A 14,549-nucleotide genomic window follows, 5' to 3' on the forward strand; every position below is an offset into this window, starting at 1 on the left:
TGACCGAGTACTTTGCCTGAATTGATATCCTATCTTCATACCCCTCTTTGAGATTTCATTGATTTCCACAAATGTGATCTATATCATTCATTTAGTGAAGACATTTAATTAAAATGCCAAAATCTGACTTAAGAGCAGGAGTTTTTGGAGATTTTAAAAAAATCATATTTTTTGTTGTTGAAAAAATACTAAGGGTCGATTCCTATTAAATCAACCATGCTGAATCCATCTATAAGGTCAGATTTAATAAAAACAACTTGCATCAAAAGATTTAAAAAGGGTATATGAAGATGGGTGATGAGATGAGTGGCGGAACTGAACTGGGCACAGTGAATGGAATGGATGGATTATTAGGCATAACACCCAATCTCCTATGCCCATATCCAACATGAGTAATGAAATTGTTTCGCACTAACACTTGTTTTTGAACCACAACTTTAAGAAGCAGCAGGAGGGCATGAAAATTAAGCAGTGCTCATACCTTCGATTCTACGTCCATGGCCAACACCTTCTTGTCATTACCTTCCTCAAAGAATCCATTATTTCTAGCTTGGATACTGCAGCTTTGAATCCCTTCCACGCCTGAAATTTCTATCAATCTCACGTGTTCTTGTTCAATGGGCACATCTTCAAAAAAACCCTGCGTGCCCACTTGTGCGCTCAGGTTAGTTGGCTCGAATTTTCCATCTAGAATGCACTTCTGTTCTGAATCACCTAGAGAAACTAAGTCATTTAAGTTAGGATAGCTTCCTACCCATATATCAGAATAACTTGGTAAAGATGTCATTTCATGTGAAGCAGAGGCAATGTTCAGTATTTCTTGCAAGATATCAGCTTCATTCTGGCAATTGCTGTTCCTTTGATCCAACTCATGTTCCGGGAATATCCCAACATCTGGAAATTTCATGGTTGTGGCGTCCATTTGTGGAAACTCCTCAACATTTAAAGGAGACAACGAGAATCGATGCTCCAAGCGTGCACATTCAACGGTCATGTCCACCTGCACACATTTTTTCTGGATGAATTTAAAAATAAAGTTGAATGAAAAAAAAAAATCGAACCAAGGAAAAGCGAAAAAAAAAGAACATGAAACATAACAAGTTCATGAATTCCGATGTCTGAGCAATTAAATGGAATATGTACTTAACCACATATTAATTGGAGGCCCATAACCACCCAAATATGTGAATGGTGTCAAGCACAGTAACAAGTTTCTTTTTCGATTTATTATATGAAAAAAACACACCCAAATATGTGCCTCCCTTGCCATGTTAGTAACTTTAGATATTGGCAAAATGACTTTGTTGATGCATCAGTTTAAACTTTTATCTTATATTATGAACTTTGCAGCAGAAAAGCTTTATTATATTATTAAGAAATTTATTCCTACAAAAAAAAGTTGAAGATTGATTCTTCCCAGGTGGCAATCTGTACTTGCCAAGTGCGTTCGGATCGTGCTAAGTTAGCCTTGTCACTCGGACTACAAACGCTCACAGATAATATTAATTGTATATATAAAACAAGTGAAATCCAATATCTTTTTCTTTTTAAGTGTTTAAATCATATGGCAGTCAAGGTTCGATTCCTATAGGCGTGCAAGCCAACACTTAGCATACGCCCTGAGGCCAAGGGTCCTAGCCTGGGAGTTTTACGCTGCCGGCATGATCATCGGAGGTATGGCAGCCAGCGCGACCAGGTCTTCGTATTATAAATCCCCCCAAAAAGTATTTAAATCATATATATATATATATATATATATATATATATATATATATATATATATAAGGGAGCAAGCGCTATTATTTTCAAAATAAGGCTTAAACCTTGATGATTTTTTTGCAAAGTGTTTTTTTTCTTGATTTTAGGTAAGTAAATGCCTATAAGTCCAAGAGTTTCAACTAGCAAACCGTTTAAGTTCATGAACATGGCCTTATCTCACACTATACCCAAGCAAAGCTTATAAAGTTCCTCATCTTAATCAAATAGAAACATTGTAGTTCATGAATTCGGTCATTTTTTTGTCTAGAAAAATGAAGAAACATTGAAATCAATTATCTGTCGACCATGTTAAAAGGCACGGACACAAACTGCAACTCGATACGAGCTGGAAAACTTTTAGAAAAAAAAATATGGCATGAGAATATCTAATTGATTAGAAAATATTTTTTGATATTTTAAAATAAAAAATACGTCTGTTGTTGAAAAAAGTATTAAAATTTAAATTTATTAAACAATTATTGAAGAATAATAAATAAAAGATTGCCATACGTGTCACGGGCATGTCGTGTCCCCATTCTCTAAACACTGGACCAAATGGCGTGTCCCTGTGACACAGTCTATTGACAGGACCAATCTACCAGTTGTTTCAAAATTGGACGTATACATGTAATGCATGGGGTTGTTGCATGTCATGTCACCCTTACCTTGGATTCAAAGTGGTCCGGGTAGCTTCGATATCCACCAAATGTTGGGGTTGGTGGACTGATGAGCTCATCCGAGAGGAATTGCATCCACGCCCCATCCAACGACGCATTGTAGCTGCAGCTCCTCTGTGTTTGATGATGAGACTGCCTTAATCCATGCACCAACTCCGAGGATGAGGTATCGGCAGCAAAGCCACGGTAGTTCCTGCTACTCTCAGCATCATCTCCCCTCTCTTCAGACATCTCTAGGGTTGACGACTGATCGTTGGTTGTCCATGGAGATGAGCGATGATCATGTAAAGCTGAACCATATTGATCGCAAACCTTTGGGCCCGTCCCATTCTTCTTGAAGACTCGACACAGTGCATAGGCGTCCTGGTTCAAACGAAACAAGAAGAAATTAACCCTAAAAGGTTAGCGATTGCCTTATAAAAGATATTTCCCAGTAAGCAGCTTTGGTATGAATGTGTTGGTATTTTGCTAAAACTCAGTTGGACGACACATCATCTAATAGTTTTTTGGGTTTTTTTTAGTTCTAATCTGACCATACAAATGTGACTTACACGCTTGATTTTACAGGAATTGACTCTTATATCCCTGCACGTGGTTAGGTTTTTATACTATATGAAAACGATCGCAAAATTATTTTATAAACATTTAAAAGGCTCAAAAGGTCACATTTTCTTTCCAAAAACAGAATCAAGTGTTGATTATATCAACTCAAATTTGCAAAATTTATGACAAAACTGCCCCCATCTATATATAGTAACTAGGGGTGGCAATTTCTGACACGACCTGCCAACCCGACCCGCCAACCCGCCTCTTAGGCGGGTTCGGGTTGGGCTTAAGCCAACCCGTTTAATAAACGGGTCGACCCGCGTAACCCGTTTATTAAACAGGTCGGGTTCGGGTTGGGGGTATGCCAACCCGCCAACCCGGCTGACCCGTTTAATAAACGGGTTAGGCGGGTGGGTCAACCCGCCAACCCGACCCGTCAACCCGTCAACCCGACCCGTCAACCTGCCAACCCGATCCGTCAACCGCCAACCCGACCCGCGAACCTGAAAACCCGTTTACCCGACCCAACCCATTTATTAAATGGGTTGGCGGGTCGGGTCGGGTTACCCGTTTATTAAACGGGTCGGGTTCGTGTTTGCCACAGCTGACCCGTTTAATAAACGGGTCGGGTTTGGGTTGAGGTATGCTGACACGCCAACCCGACCCGCCAACCCGACACGATTGCCACCCCTAATAGTAACCGGTAGCTGCTTGATCCATAGGAGCCTAAACAACAATGCACGCTGCGCGCGTGATGGGCGGGACAAAAAAATGCACAAAAACTGTAAAAAGTGCAAAAATGCACTTTTAGTCGTGTTTTTGAAGAGCCGCTAAAAGTTCAAGCGGAACTAGGACTTTTAACGATGCTTCAAAACACTACATGAGTTTTAGTTAATACTGGACACAACATCGCCGACGGATTAGCGGTGCTTCTGAAGCGCCGCTAAAGGTCCTATTTTTTATTTTTTAGTGTTTTGCAATTTTTTTTAGTATTTTTGTGCACTGAGCATCCATCATGTGCGCATGATGGACGATGAGCGCATGTGCATTTTGTTTAGGCTGCTATGGATCAATCAGCTACCAGCTTCTCTCTCTCTCTCTCTCTCTCTTTCTCTCTCTCTCTCTCTCTCTCTCTCTCTCTCTCTCTCTCTCTATATATATATATATATATATATATATATATATATATATATATATATATATATATATATATATATATATATATATATATGAAAATTGTTAGCTACCTATCACTTTTCTAGTCTACTGCCAGCCTACCATGAGAGGATGAGTGTTTTTGGGTTGTTTTTCACAAATCTAGCCCTGAAAATGTGTTTGGCATGGTCAATTTTCTAGGAAATGACACTTGATCAAGTTTTTTGATAAGAAAAAACTTGATTTTTTAGCTTTATTATTTATGAAAATTCTAAACCATTGATTTATAAACCTTATAAAAACACCTACCTACATGTTGGAATCGAATAAGGCAAGAGTTGATTCCTATAAAATCAAGCATGTATAATACATTTGTATAGACATATTTAAGGCAAAACCTTTCAAAAGCCCAGTAAGTTAGAAAAGTGGAGCGAGGGGATCGTGTATGTGGTTTCAGGCCTTTTAGGCTTGTGGCTGACATGTTTGGAGGGTTGTACCCTGATTGACATGTTATGGTAGGGGTCTAAAACCGATAATGATGATGCATTAGGAGGTATGAGAAGCTACAAGGTCAGTATGACAAAACCAGGTGGGTCAAAACTAGGCCCAGTATGTGAATCAAGAAGGGATTCTAGCCTAGATATGAAAGTACCTAGTCTAAGCTTCTAGAGGGACTTATGATTGTGTGTTGGGGTCTGATATAGGTGCTAGGGATCAAGTTGTGTTGTTGAAGAGGCTGGTGAGGTCAAATGGTCAAAACTACACATTATGCTGATTAGCACCAGAGCACCTTTGATTGCACCAAACCAACTTATGATTGGTTGAGCCTTTTGTCATATTAGCACCCGAGCACCTTTGATTGCACTCAACAAAATTTCTGTCAAAACTTTTGCAATGTTTGACTGGTTAATGTTTTTTATTTATTATTGTTGCAGTTCATCAGGTTATACAAAAAAGGACCCCTTACTAAGAGCCAAGCATAAACTTGAAAGGAAACTTCAGTTTCATGATAGTAAGTTGTCCTCTTTAACAACTTTTTGCTTGCATACTCTTGTCTTCAGCAATGTATTCAATCATTTGCTATTAAAATATGGTTATTCCATGCCTAACATCTCCAGTATCTTCATTAATGGACTTGTTCTCCTTGCCAATTTCAATAGGGATATAACCTGCAATTTGGTAATTTTTTCTTTTTTTTCTTTTTATTGACAAAATTATTCTTTGGAAATCTACTTGTGTGATCACACTCATCTCTTCTGTTTATTTGCAACTTATTGCATATAAAACTTAAAATTTTGAAAACCGATCAACTTTTTTTTTAAGATAAAATATGTTTTCAAACTCGTAATTCTTTGATTTTTTGTTAGGTTTTATGTGTAAGTTTTTCACTTTCGTGTATCTCGCATTTAATATTTCTTAGCTTAGTTTCGCAATTTCTACGATATCTAGGATTGCTTTACTAGAGTTTGGAGATCATGCTGAGCATGATTTGAATGTATGAAAATAGAAGTACTCTTATTTTTGGGATTTGAATTTCATGCTAGTCATGATAGTAGTTAGCAAAATATTGAAGTGTGTTTGTTGCAGGTACTTGTTTGACGTTATTTTGGTCTGTTACATTGTAGGATAAAATGACTGCAAACCGTGAATGAATGTACCGTAGGATAGTTGATAATAAAGTTTTTTTACTGCCTTAGAACACATATGAGCATGATTGAATCAATATGCAAGTTTTTTTACTGCCTTAGAACATATATGAGTATGATTGAATCACATATAAAGTTTTTTGACTGCCTTAGAACACATATGAGCATGATTGAATCAATATAAAGTTTTTGAAATGCCTCAGAACACATATGAGCATGATTAAATCAATATGCAAGTTTTTTGACTGCCTTAGAAGACATATGAGCATGATTGAATCATATATAAAGTTTTTTTACTGCCTTAGAACAATATGAGCATGATTGAATCAATATGTAATTTTTTTGACTGCCTTCGAACACATATGAGCATGATTGAATCATTATGCAAGTTTTTTTATTGTCTTAGAACATATATGAGCATGATTGAATCACATATAAAGTTTTTTGACTGCCTTAAAACACATATGAGCATGATTGAATCAATATGAAAGTTTTTTTACTGCCTTAGAATATATATGAGCATGATTGAATCAATATGCAAGTTTTTTGACTGCCTTAGAACATATATGAGCATAATTGAATCACATATAAAGTTTTTTGACTGCCTTAGAACAATATGAGAATGATAGAATCAATATGCAAGTTTTTTGACTGCCTTAGAACACATATGAGCATGATTGAATCACATGCAAAGTTTTTTGACTGCCTTAGAACACATATGAGCATGATTGAATCAATATGCAAGTTTTTTTTACTACCTTAGAACACATATGAGCATTTTGTTTATAAATACTAACATTTTGGTTCTCTTGTAGGATGATGAAGATGATCAACGTAGAGAAGCTGATGGAGGTATGGTGGGAGGGGTATATCGAGAAAATAAAGAGGATGATGACCCAAATCTTGACGATGATTAGATTTATGTATTTAATTTGTTTGACGTACTTGTAACTAATTATAACTTGGCAAAGACTATATTTGGTTGTTTAACTTAGAACTTGTGTTAATTTTATTTCACTTGTATATTTATTTTTTGAGTGTACTTTGTTTTTTATAAGCAGGTTATATGAATTGTTTAACGAGAATTTTTTCTCAATATTTCAAAAAAAAAATTAATTTTTTTAAAATTAGCGACGAATTCGCAACAGATATAATCCATCGCTAAGCCGTCGCCAATTTCAATCAGGCGATGGTTTGCAATGGACTTTAATCCATCGCTAACTTGCCGACCAAAAGTTAGCGATGGATTATATCCAGATATAACCCGTCGCTACGCCATCGCTAATTAGCGACAAACATAAGTTGTCGCTAAGCTGTTGCTAATTAGCGATGAATTGGCGATAGATAAAGTCTGTCACAATTTAGCTACTAGGATTATGCGACAGACGCTATCCATCGCTAATCCATCTCTAATCTGTCGCTAAACACGTTAGCGATGGAGTTTACGATGGATTAGCGATGGATAACGTCCATCGTTAATATGCATTTTTTTTATAATGAAGGTGCAATTTGTGTTTTAGGTCCCAGACATAGATAGTTTCTTAACTAAGGCTGAGATTAGTTCCAAGGGTTGTGTGGCAGGTCTAGGAAGGTCTTAAAGGGATTTACACATTCAAGTGTAGTCAGAGTATGTGCAAGAGATTACAAAAAGTAAAATAGCATGCAAAACAAGACTATATTGTTCCTTCAGGTGCAATCTTGGCTAGGGGCTTGAACGACTTTAGGAAAGGCAAGGGATTGGTCCTAAGGTGAGACATGTTTGTAGATAAGGTTGATCAGTAGAACCATGATTGACAAGGCTTCTACATCGAATTCCAAGGTATGGATCACTCCACAGTGAATATACGAGTACAAGAATGGCTTAGGCCCTTAGCAGAGGTGGACGACCCGATCCATGAGTCAAAACCATATGTGAGCTCAGAGAAAAAGAGGGAGTCATAAGAGAGGAGAGAGAGAGAGAAAAAAGTAGGGATAACTAAAGAAAGATGTAATAAATCTATCAGTTCTATTCGTTACTTAAAAAGAGGTTCTTCAACCCTCTATATATAACATGAGGGCCTGAAGTAGTCCTAACCCAATAATAGAATTAAATAAATTCATACTACAAAAGAATTTTACTGTAAAACAAGAACTAGACTGGAGAGAGAATTCTAGAGTCCTACCCCTGTTATGACTTCTACTTTATCTTAATTAAAACCAACTTGAGAATATCTTATTAGACTTTCCCTAATCTTCCTAGAAGGTGAGAGAATCCTTTAGAGAGCTGAGGATGTCCCACCCTTGACTTCTTAATTATCGTCCTCCGATGTGAGCCCCTCTAACTTGCTCTCCCTACTTCTAACGTGAAAAAGTCTCATGCACTTTTTTCTTCTGGTATGAACATATGACCATTGACTTTTTTACATGTGAAAAAGACATCTCAACTGTCGCATCACCTTTATGGATCTTATCTAGGCCCAGATAACCCTCACTGCATGCAGGGAAAGGCATGTGGATCTTGGAGCTTGGATCCACACCATCTTATGATATTTGGGTCGTAACAATGTTTGATTTTATAGCAATGGACTTTTGCATCATTCAATGAGGATGCACAGGTAGATTTTCATAAGATTTGAAAATCGATGGCGTATCAAAAAAACATGATTCAAGTGTCGTTTCCTAGCAAATCAATAATGCCGAACACATTTGAGTGGTCAAATTTGAGAAAAATAACACAGAAACCCCTCTTTGGTCGTGATAGACTGTCATAAGCACCTAAGGCCATAGGCAGCTACTCCCTTCTATATATATACACACACACCTAATCCTAGCATATAAATGTTCCAACAAGTATATCTTGTTATGCACTTGTATCCTTGGGCATGAAACATGAAAGACATAAAGTTCACAAGCACTATCGTCTTGATTCGTTAAAGAAGATATTAGGTCTCATGAAGTTGGTCAAGTTTTCCATCGAGCCAAACATATCTCAAGGTTACATGCATACATGAAGATGTAGGAACTTCTTATAGGCTGTTGGTTTTTTTCACTGTTCATGACATTGCTATTAATGTCAAAAACAAACTCTTGAATTATCCGATTATGATGCATAAGAAGAATCTTTTAAGGCTTGAAAATCAATGACTTAGAATTTTCGTAAATATTTAAGCATCCAAAATTCATTTTTTTTACCAAAGATACATGATCCAACAATCAATTCCTAGCAAATGGACCACACTGAATGCATTTGAAGGGTTGGATTTGCAAAAATAGTGTCAAAAGTGCCTAGTTTACAATCAGGTTCACATATTTCTAGTTAACATAATCTATTGACCCTATATATAGGGAAATGAAAACTTGAGAAGTGATAAATGAAACGTTCCTATGAATTTCCATTGTTTTTTGAAATTATGATTGTATAGATGTGGCCTATATGTTTGTTTTATAGGAATCACTCCCTGGAGCATTTGATTTTGACACATGAATAACAATGGCCAACAATTTTCATAAAATTTTTAGGCTCCAAATACCATTTTTCTATAAAAATGCATGATCCAAGTGTTGATTTCTAGTAAATCAATAATGCTGAACACATCTATGGGATCAAAATTTCAAAAAGCAAACATCAAAAACACAATAATAGCATGTTTCATTTAACATTGTGCTCATTTTGTAGATTTTCATTTTCATTTTCACACACACACACACACACACACACACACACATATATATATATATATATATATATATATATATATATATATATATATATATATATATATATATATATATATATAGAGAGAGAGAGAGAGAGAGAGAGAGAGAGAGAGAGAGAGAGAGAGAGAGACCTGCCAACCCGATATGCCCTCACATTCCTTCTCATCGAGCCGGTACTCATGCATGACCCAGTCAGTTCGGGTGCCATGAGGGGCTCGTCCTCCGTAATAAACCAGAGTCTTCTTCGTCCCCACGGCTCGCATCTGCGAGCTAACCTTCCGATCTTTCCCTGTGGCCTTCCAATACCCAGCTCGAGTCGCCCGGTTCGTTCTCGACCCATTCGGGTACTTGCGATCCCTTGGGCTGAAAAAATACCATTCAAGATCTCTGCTCGGCAGGAAAGATTTATCTGCAACAACCCATGCAGTCACCAACACGCGTTAACACAATACATGCTAAGCAAAAATGACAAGAATGTATTGCATCTATCTTTTTATTTGGAAATTCAAGGCTAAATGGTCACTGTTTAAATGCAAATAATTAAAGTCCACAATACTCTTACTTTTTGAATTTTCCTTGAACGATCCAAGCAATGAAAACCCAGGATTCTCTTTCAAGAAACAAAAGAAAGCCCAAAGATCCTATTGAATACTGCAAGATTACTCATCTATAAAATTCTGGATTGTTGAACGCATCTGAATGCCGCCTAACAGTTTACATGGCAGAATTCAAGTAGTTATTTTTTTTCAAAATGCACGTAATTCTTTAAGGTATAAAAACTCATTTTGGTTTATATAGTTTGCAATTTTCTCATGGTAAAAATAAGAAAAACTTTTATTGAAAGTGTAATAATGGTCCTTGTACAAAAGAAATACATTCTTCAATCTTAGCTACACGGCTACACGAATGGAAGTGGACACACACACACACACACACACACACACACACACACACACATATATATATATATATATATATATAGAGAGAGAGAGAGAGAGAGAGAGTATCGTCGAACACCTAAAACGTCCGATGCTAAATTGGACTAATTTGTGCCGCTGATCAGCAGCTATATATATATATTAGAGAGAGAGAGAGAGTTATGCCAAAAAAAATGATCCAAGAGTTGAGCATGCTAAACACATCTAATGGTTCAGATCTATCATAAAACACTTCAAAACTATGGGGCAAAACAAAAAATGGGACTTAGTATGTTCAGTTCTCATATATATATATATATATATATATATAAAGAAAGATTAAAAGCACTCAACATAAATGTAGCATATACCCTCTGCTTTAAGACTTAGGAAATTTTCGTCTCAAAGTTCAACTACAGGCCTTTTTCAGGACGTCCTGAAATCTTTGTTAGGCGCATTGGTATCTTAAAACCAAGACCAAACTATTCAATCACAGTCCCCAATTTCTCTTTTTAGGAAATTGCACACAGAAGCTTTTCAAGGGTAGATTTGTCAAGTTGAAAACTTGGGCTTTCAATATATATATATATATAGCCTTGTTGAAAAATCGTGGATGCAAGTTCTATCCACTCAGTCTGGAATCCAGATGTGGACGAAAAATCGTAGATCATATTTTTTATCTAAAAAAATTGATTTTTTTATTTACAAAATTGTAACACATTATGGACTATTGACTTTTGACTTTTGACGTTTGAAACCTTGCAAAGAACCTGCTTGAAGCAAATGCATGATCTAAAACTTATTTTCTATTAAACAAACAGTATGGATCACATCTGTAAAATAAGATCCAAACAAAAATTGACAAAGTTGAAAAAAATGGTCTCCACTAAGCTGTATGTACAAACGACTGCAGTATATATATATATATATATATATATATATATATATATATATATATATATATATATATATATATATATATATATATATAGAGAGAGAGAGAGAGAGAGAGAGAGAGAGAGAGAGAGATTTTTGAAGTAGATTAATTATTAGAATATATGTTAAGGCAAGAGAGAATTAGCAAGCAAACTGGTAAACTGCTTATGATATTGATGGGTGATGGTGGAAATAAATAAGGTACCTGGCAAATCCCATGGTTCACATTTATAGAGATCGACTTCTGGGATGATCTCGAGCTCGATCTTAAGACCATGAATCTTCCTCTTGAGATAATATGCAACCAACTCCTCATCTGTGGGATGGAAACGAAAACCGGGAGGGAGGGCCACGGACGCCATCTTTGCAATAACGCAAATAAGTCCGGCTTCTAAATTAATCCAGAAGGAATGCTGTGCAATCTCCCAATACGCGCCAAAAATTATCTGCAACTATCATCCAAATTAATTCAGGTCAAAACCTGACACAACGTAACCGAGAGAGAGAGAGAGATGATGCCTTTGGGAGAGGAAGATGGGAAGGTGTGAAGGAAACGAAGCGTCGACTCTTACGAAACGAATTGTTATTTGAGGAGAGAGAGAGAGAAGTAAGAGTTATAAAGAGAGGGAAAGGAAGGGCTTTAAAGAGTGGGGGGAGATGTGGTGGTGATGCCACCGCCAACCCAACTCTCTTTTTATGATTCTCTCTCTTCCTTCTTCTCACTACTATTTGAATATTAAATTTCTCTTCTTTTTACTCCTTTTGTGATTCTTTCTTCCCCCTCTCTCTCTTCCATTCTCTACCTTCCTTTCAGTTCTCACTAATACCTGAAATATTGATTTTCCTTTTTTATCCAATTTGTGCTGATTCGGTTCATTCTTCGTCATTTTTTACGTACTTTTCTTTTTTTTCTTTTTATGTGATAAATGTTTCGGATAAGCGGCCCCCTGTCCTCCACCGTCTTACCCAGTCTTTGTCTCTTGTGTCGAGTACGTGGCGTGTAGCCATTAGTTTTGCACACCGAGAAAAGAAAGAGGCGCGCAGAAGAATTTCGGCGTGTGTGGACCCCATCTCTCTCGACGCCAGGTGGGCCTTTGGTCCTCCGGATGATGTGGGCTATCTTTTTCCCCACCCCTTTGTCTATTTCCCACGATACTTGCATACATATCCCTACTTGACACAATAAAGACCAGTTTTTTTTCTAGGCGTAGGGGCAAAAGTTAAAAACAAAAAAAAAAACAAAACCACGGCAGCCAAATTCTAGTGAGATACTGAATTTTACTTTCCCTGTGTTTTTAATTTAAATATATATTTTTTAAAAAGAAAATCACAAGAAGGAAATCCAGTTTAGGTTCATGTTAGCCCAATGCCGATCAGCTGCATAGTAAGCCGATGTGACCAAGGTCCTAGCCAATCTATTGAAAACTTTCGGGACAAATCTGATAAAACATCTGTCAAAACTATGAAGGCTACGAATGAGAGTATGTAGCTGCTCACTTGCAAGACCGAATCTTTACAAGAAGCTTCCACCATCACACATGATGCCACTGGAATTCGACACCAGATTTTTTTCTAGCATTGAAAATCTGTCAGCAATGCTCGAGTTTTCCATGACCCACCCAGCATGCAGAAATCTGCCTTCTGAGTTGCGAATCACATATCCTGCTTTCCAGCAGGAACGGTATATGCTGTATATATATTCACCTTGAGCCATTGGGAAGGTGGAAGACTCCATTGATGACACCGATCCCATCGATGGAGCGCATTAGCAATAGATCCGAAAGGACGATGCCACAAACCAAACAGTCTGCTAATGAGAGACCAGGTCTGCTGCACTACTGTTCATGAAATGAATATGTGCTCCATGGTTTATTCCATTTTCCCACACAGATAGCATCGATTTGCAAGTTGAAATCCAATCTAACCGATCCTGATTTAGCAATTTGCCCTCCACTGCAAAGAGCAGAGTTAGCGCTGCCCTGGGAAAGTAATGAAAATTGGTTACCGCTCTGCCTCCACTCTATTAGGAGCAATCCAAAGAAATCTGCTTATAACATAATTTCCTTTTTCCTTTTCTTATCCTTATCTTTTCTTCTGTCAAAGCCTATAAATGCTTGTAAAGAGAATACACATGATTATCGGAAATAAACTGCACCACAGAGCGTGGTTGTGTTCGTGGATGTAGGATTACAACAAATCCGAACCACGTTATAGTGTTTCTTTTTCTCCAATATTCTTTATGGTATCAGAGCGAGTTCTGTAGCATCCTACGTGAATAATAGAGAAAGGCATAGGTATGGTGAGTTCAACCGAATCTGCAACTTCCACTGGTAACAATGAAGCATTGATTCATGGGACAGTCATAGTGAAGGAACATGTAACTCCCTATCTCAAAATTACTTCTATATTATTGAATGAAAGTAACTACATTTCATGGGCTAAATCCATGAGATTGTACCTCAATGAAAAATCTAAATTGGGTTTCATCACAGGAAAATGTTTAAAGCGTGATGAAAATCGTCTAATGACATTGTGATGTGTTGGTTATTGAATGCCATGGAACCAAACATTGCTGAAGATTTTTTGTACTTAAAGACTACCCAAGAAGTATGGGATTCTACCCAAGAATTATACAGTGAGTAAAATAATATCGCTCGCATGTATCAACTCACCCAGCATGTATCAACTCACCCAGAGCATACGTGAATACCAAAAGAATAATCTACCTTTCGGTGTTTATCTCAAAAAATTCAGGAGCATGTGGGATGAGCTTGATGCTCTCACAAGTCCCTATAATGATGTGATCGCTCTAAAAAAACTTTGTGAACACAAAAAAGTGTTTCAATTATTGGTTGGCCTAGTAGAAGACTATGAACATTTACATAGTCAAATTCTTATGGAAAAAGAATTGCCTTCATTGTCAAACGTCCGTTCTACCATTATGCACGAGGAATCAAGAAGAAAGGTTATGAACAAGCAACTTGTGCCCGAAGAACATGGTGATAAAGTGGCATTTGATGCGTCAGTAAATCAAATATCAAGGTCTAAATATGTTAAAAGTAAGGGACGCAAATTTATATGTTCACACTGTAAGAAAGAAGGGGACTCCAAAGCCCATTGCTGGATATTACATGGTAAATCGACTAATATAAACAAAAATGGAAAGGATATGGGTCGGGCTAAGACTGCGTGTGTTGAAGGGAAAGACGATCAGGTTA

At 37.0% G+C, this 14,549-nt stretch overlaps 1 protein-coding gene across 1 annotated transcript; it reads right to left on the minus strand.

Annotated features, from left to right (window-relative positions):
• Positions 1 to 475: 475 nt before the first annotated feature.
• LOC149835741 (NAC domain-containing protein 54-like) lies at positions 476 to 11,693 on the minus strand. The gene is made up of 4 exons (XM_090009643.1): positions 11,537 to 11,693; positions 9,610 to 9,887; positions 2,424 to 2,798; positions 476 to 1,000 (listed from the first exon to the last, which is right to left on the minus strand). Exons 1-4 carry the CDS (start codon positions 11,691 to 11,693, stop codon positions 476 to 478), a joined length of 1,335 nt encoding a protein of 444 aa, XP_089865769.1.
• Between the last annotated feature and the right edge of the window lie 2,856 nt (positions 11,694 to 14,549).

This window comes from Nuphar pumila, chromosome 6, assembly GCF_984573655.1.
Source record: "Nuphar pumila chromosome 6, dmNupPumi1.hap1.1, whole genome shotgun sequence".
Lineage (NCBI taxonomy): Eukaryota > Viridiplantae > Streptophyta > Magnoliopsida > Nymphaeales > Nymphaeaceae > Nuphar > Nuphar pumila.

Coding starts and splice junctions, on each gene's coding strand:
- LOC149835741 (XM_090009643.1), bottom strand. CDS start 11,693: ATGGCGTCCGTGGCCCTCCCTCCCGGTTTTCGTTTCCATCCCACAGAT. Junction 9,888..11,536: donor TGAACCATGGGATTTGCCAG/GTACCTTATTTA, acceptor GGGTTGTTGCAG/ATAAATCTTTCCTGCCGAGC. Junction 2,799..9,609: donor AGGGCATATCGGGTTGGCAG/GTCTCTCTCTCT, acceptor CGTTTGAACCAG/GACGCCTATGCACTGTGTCG.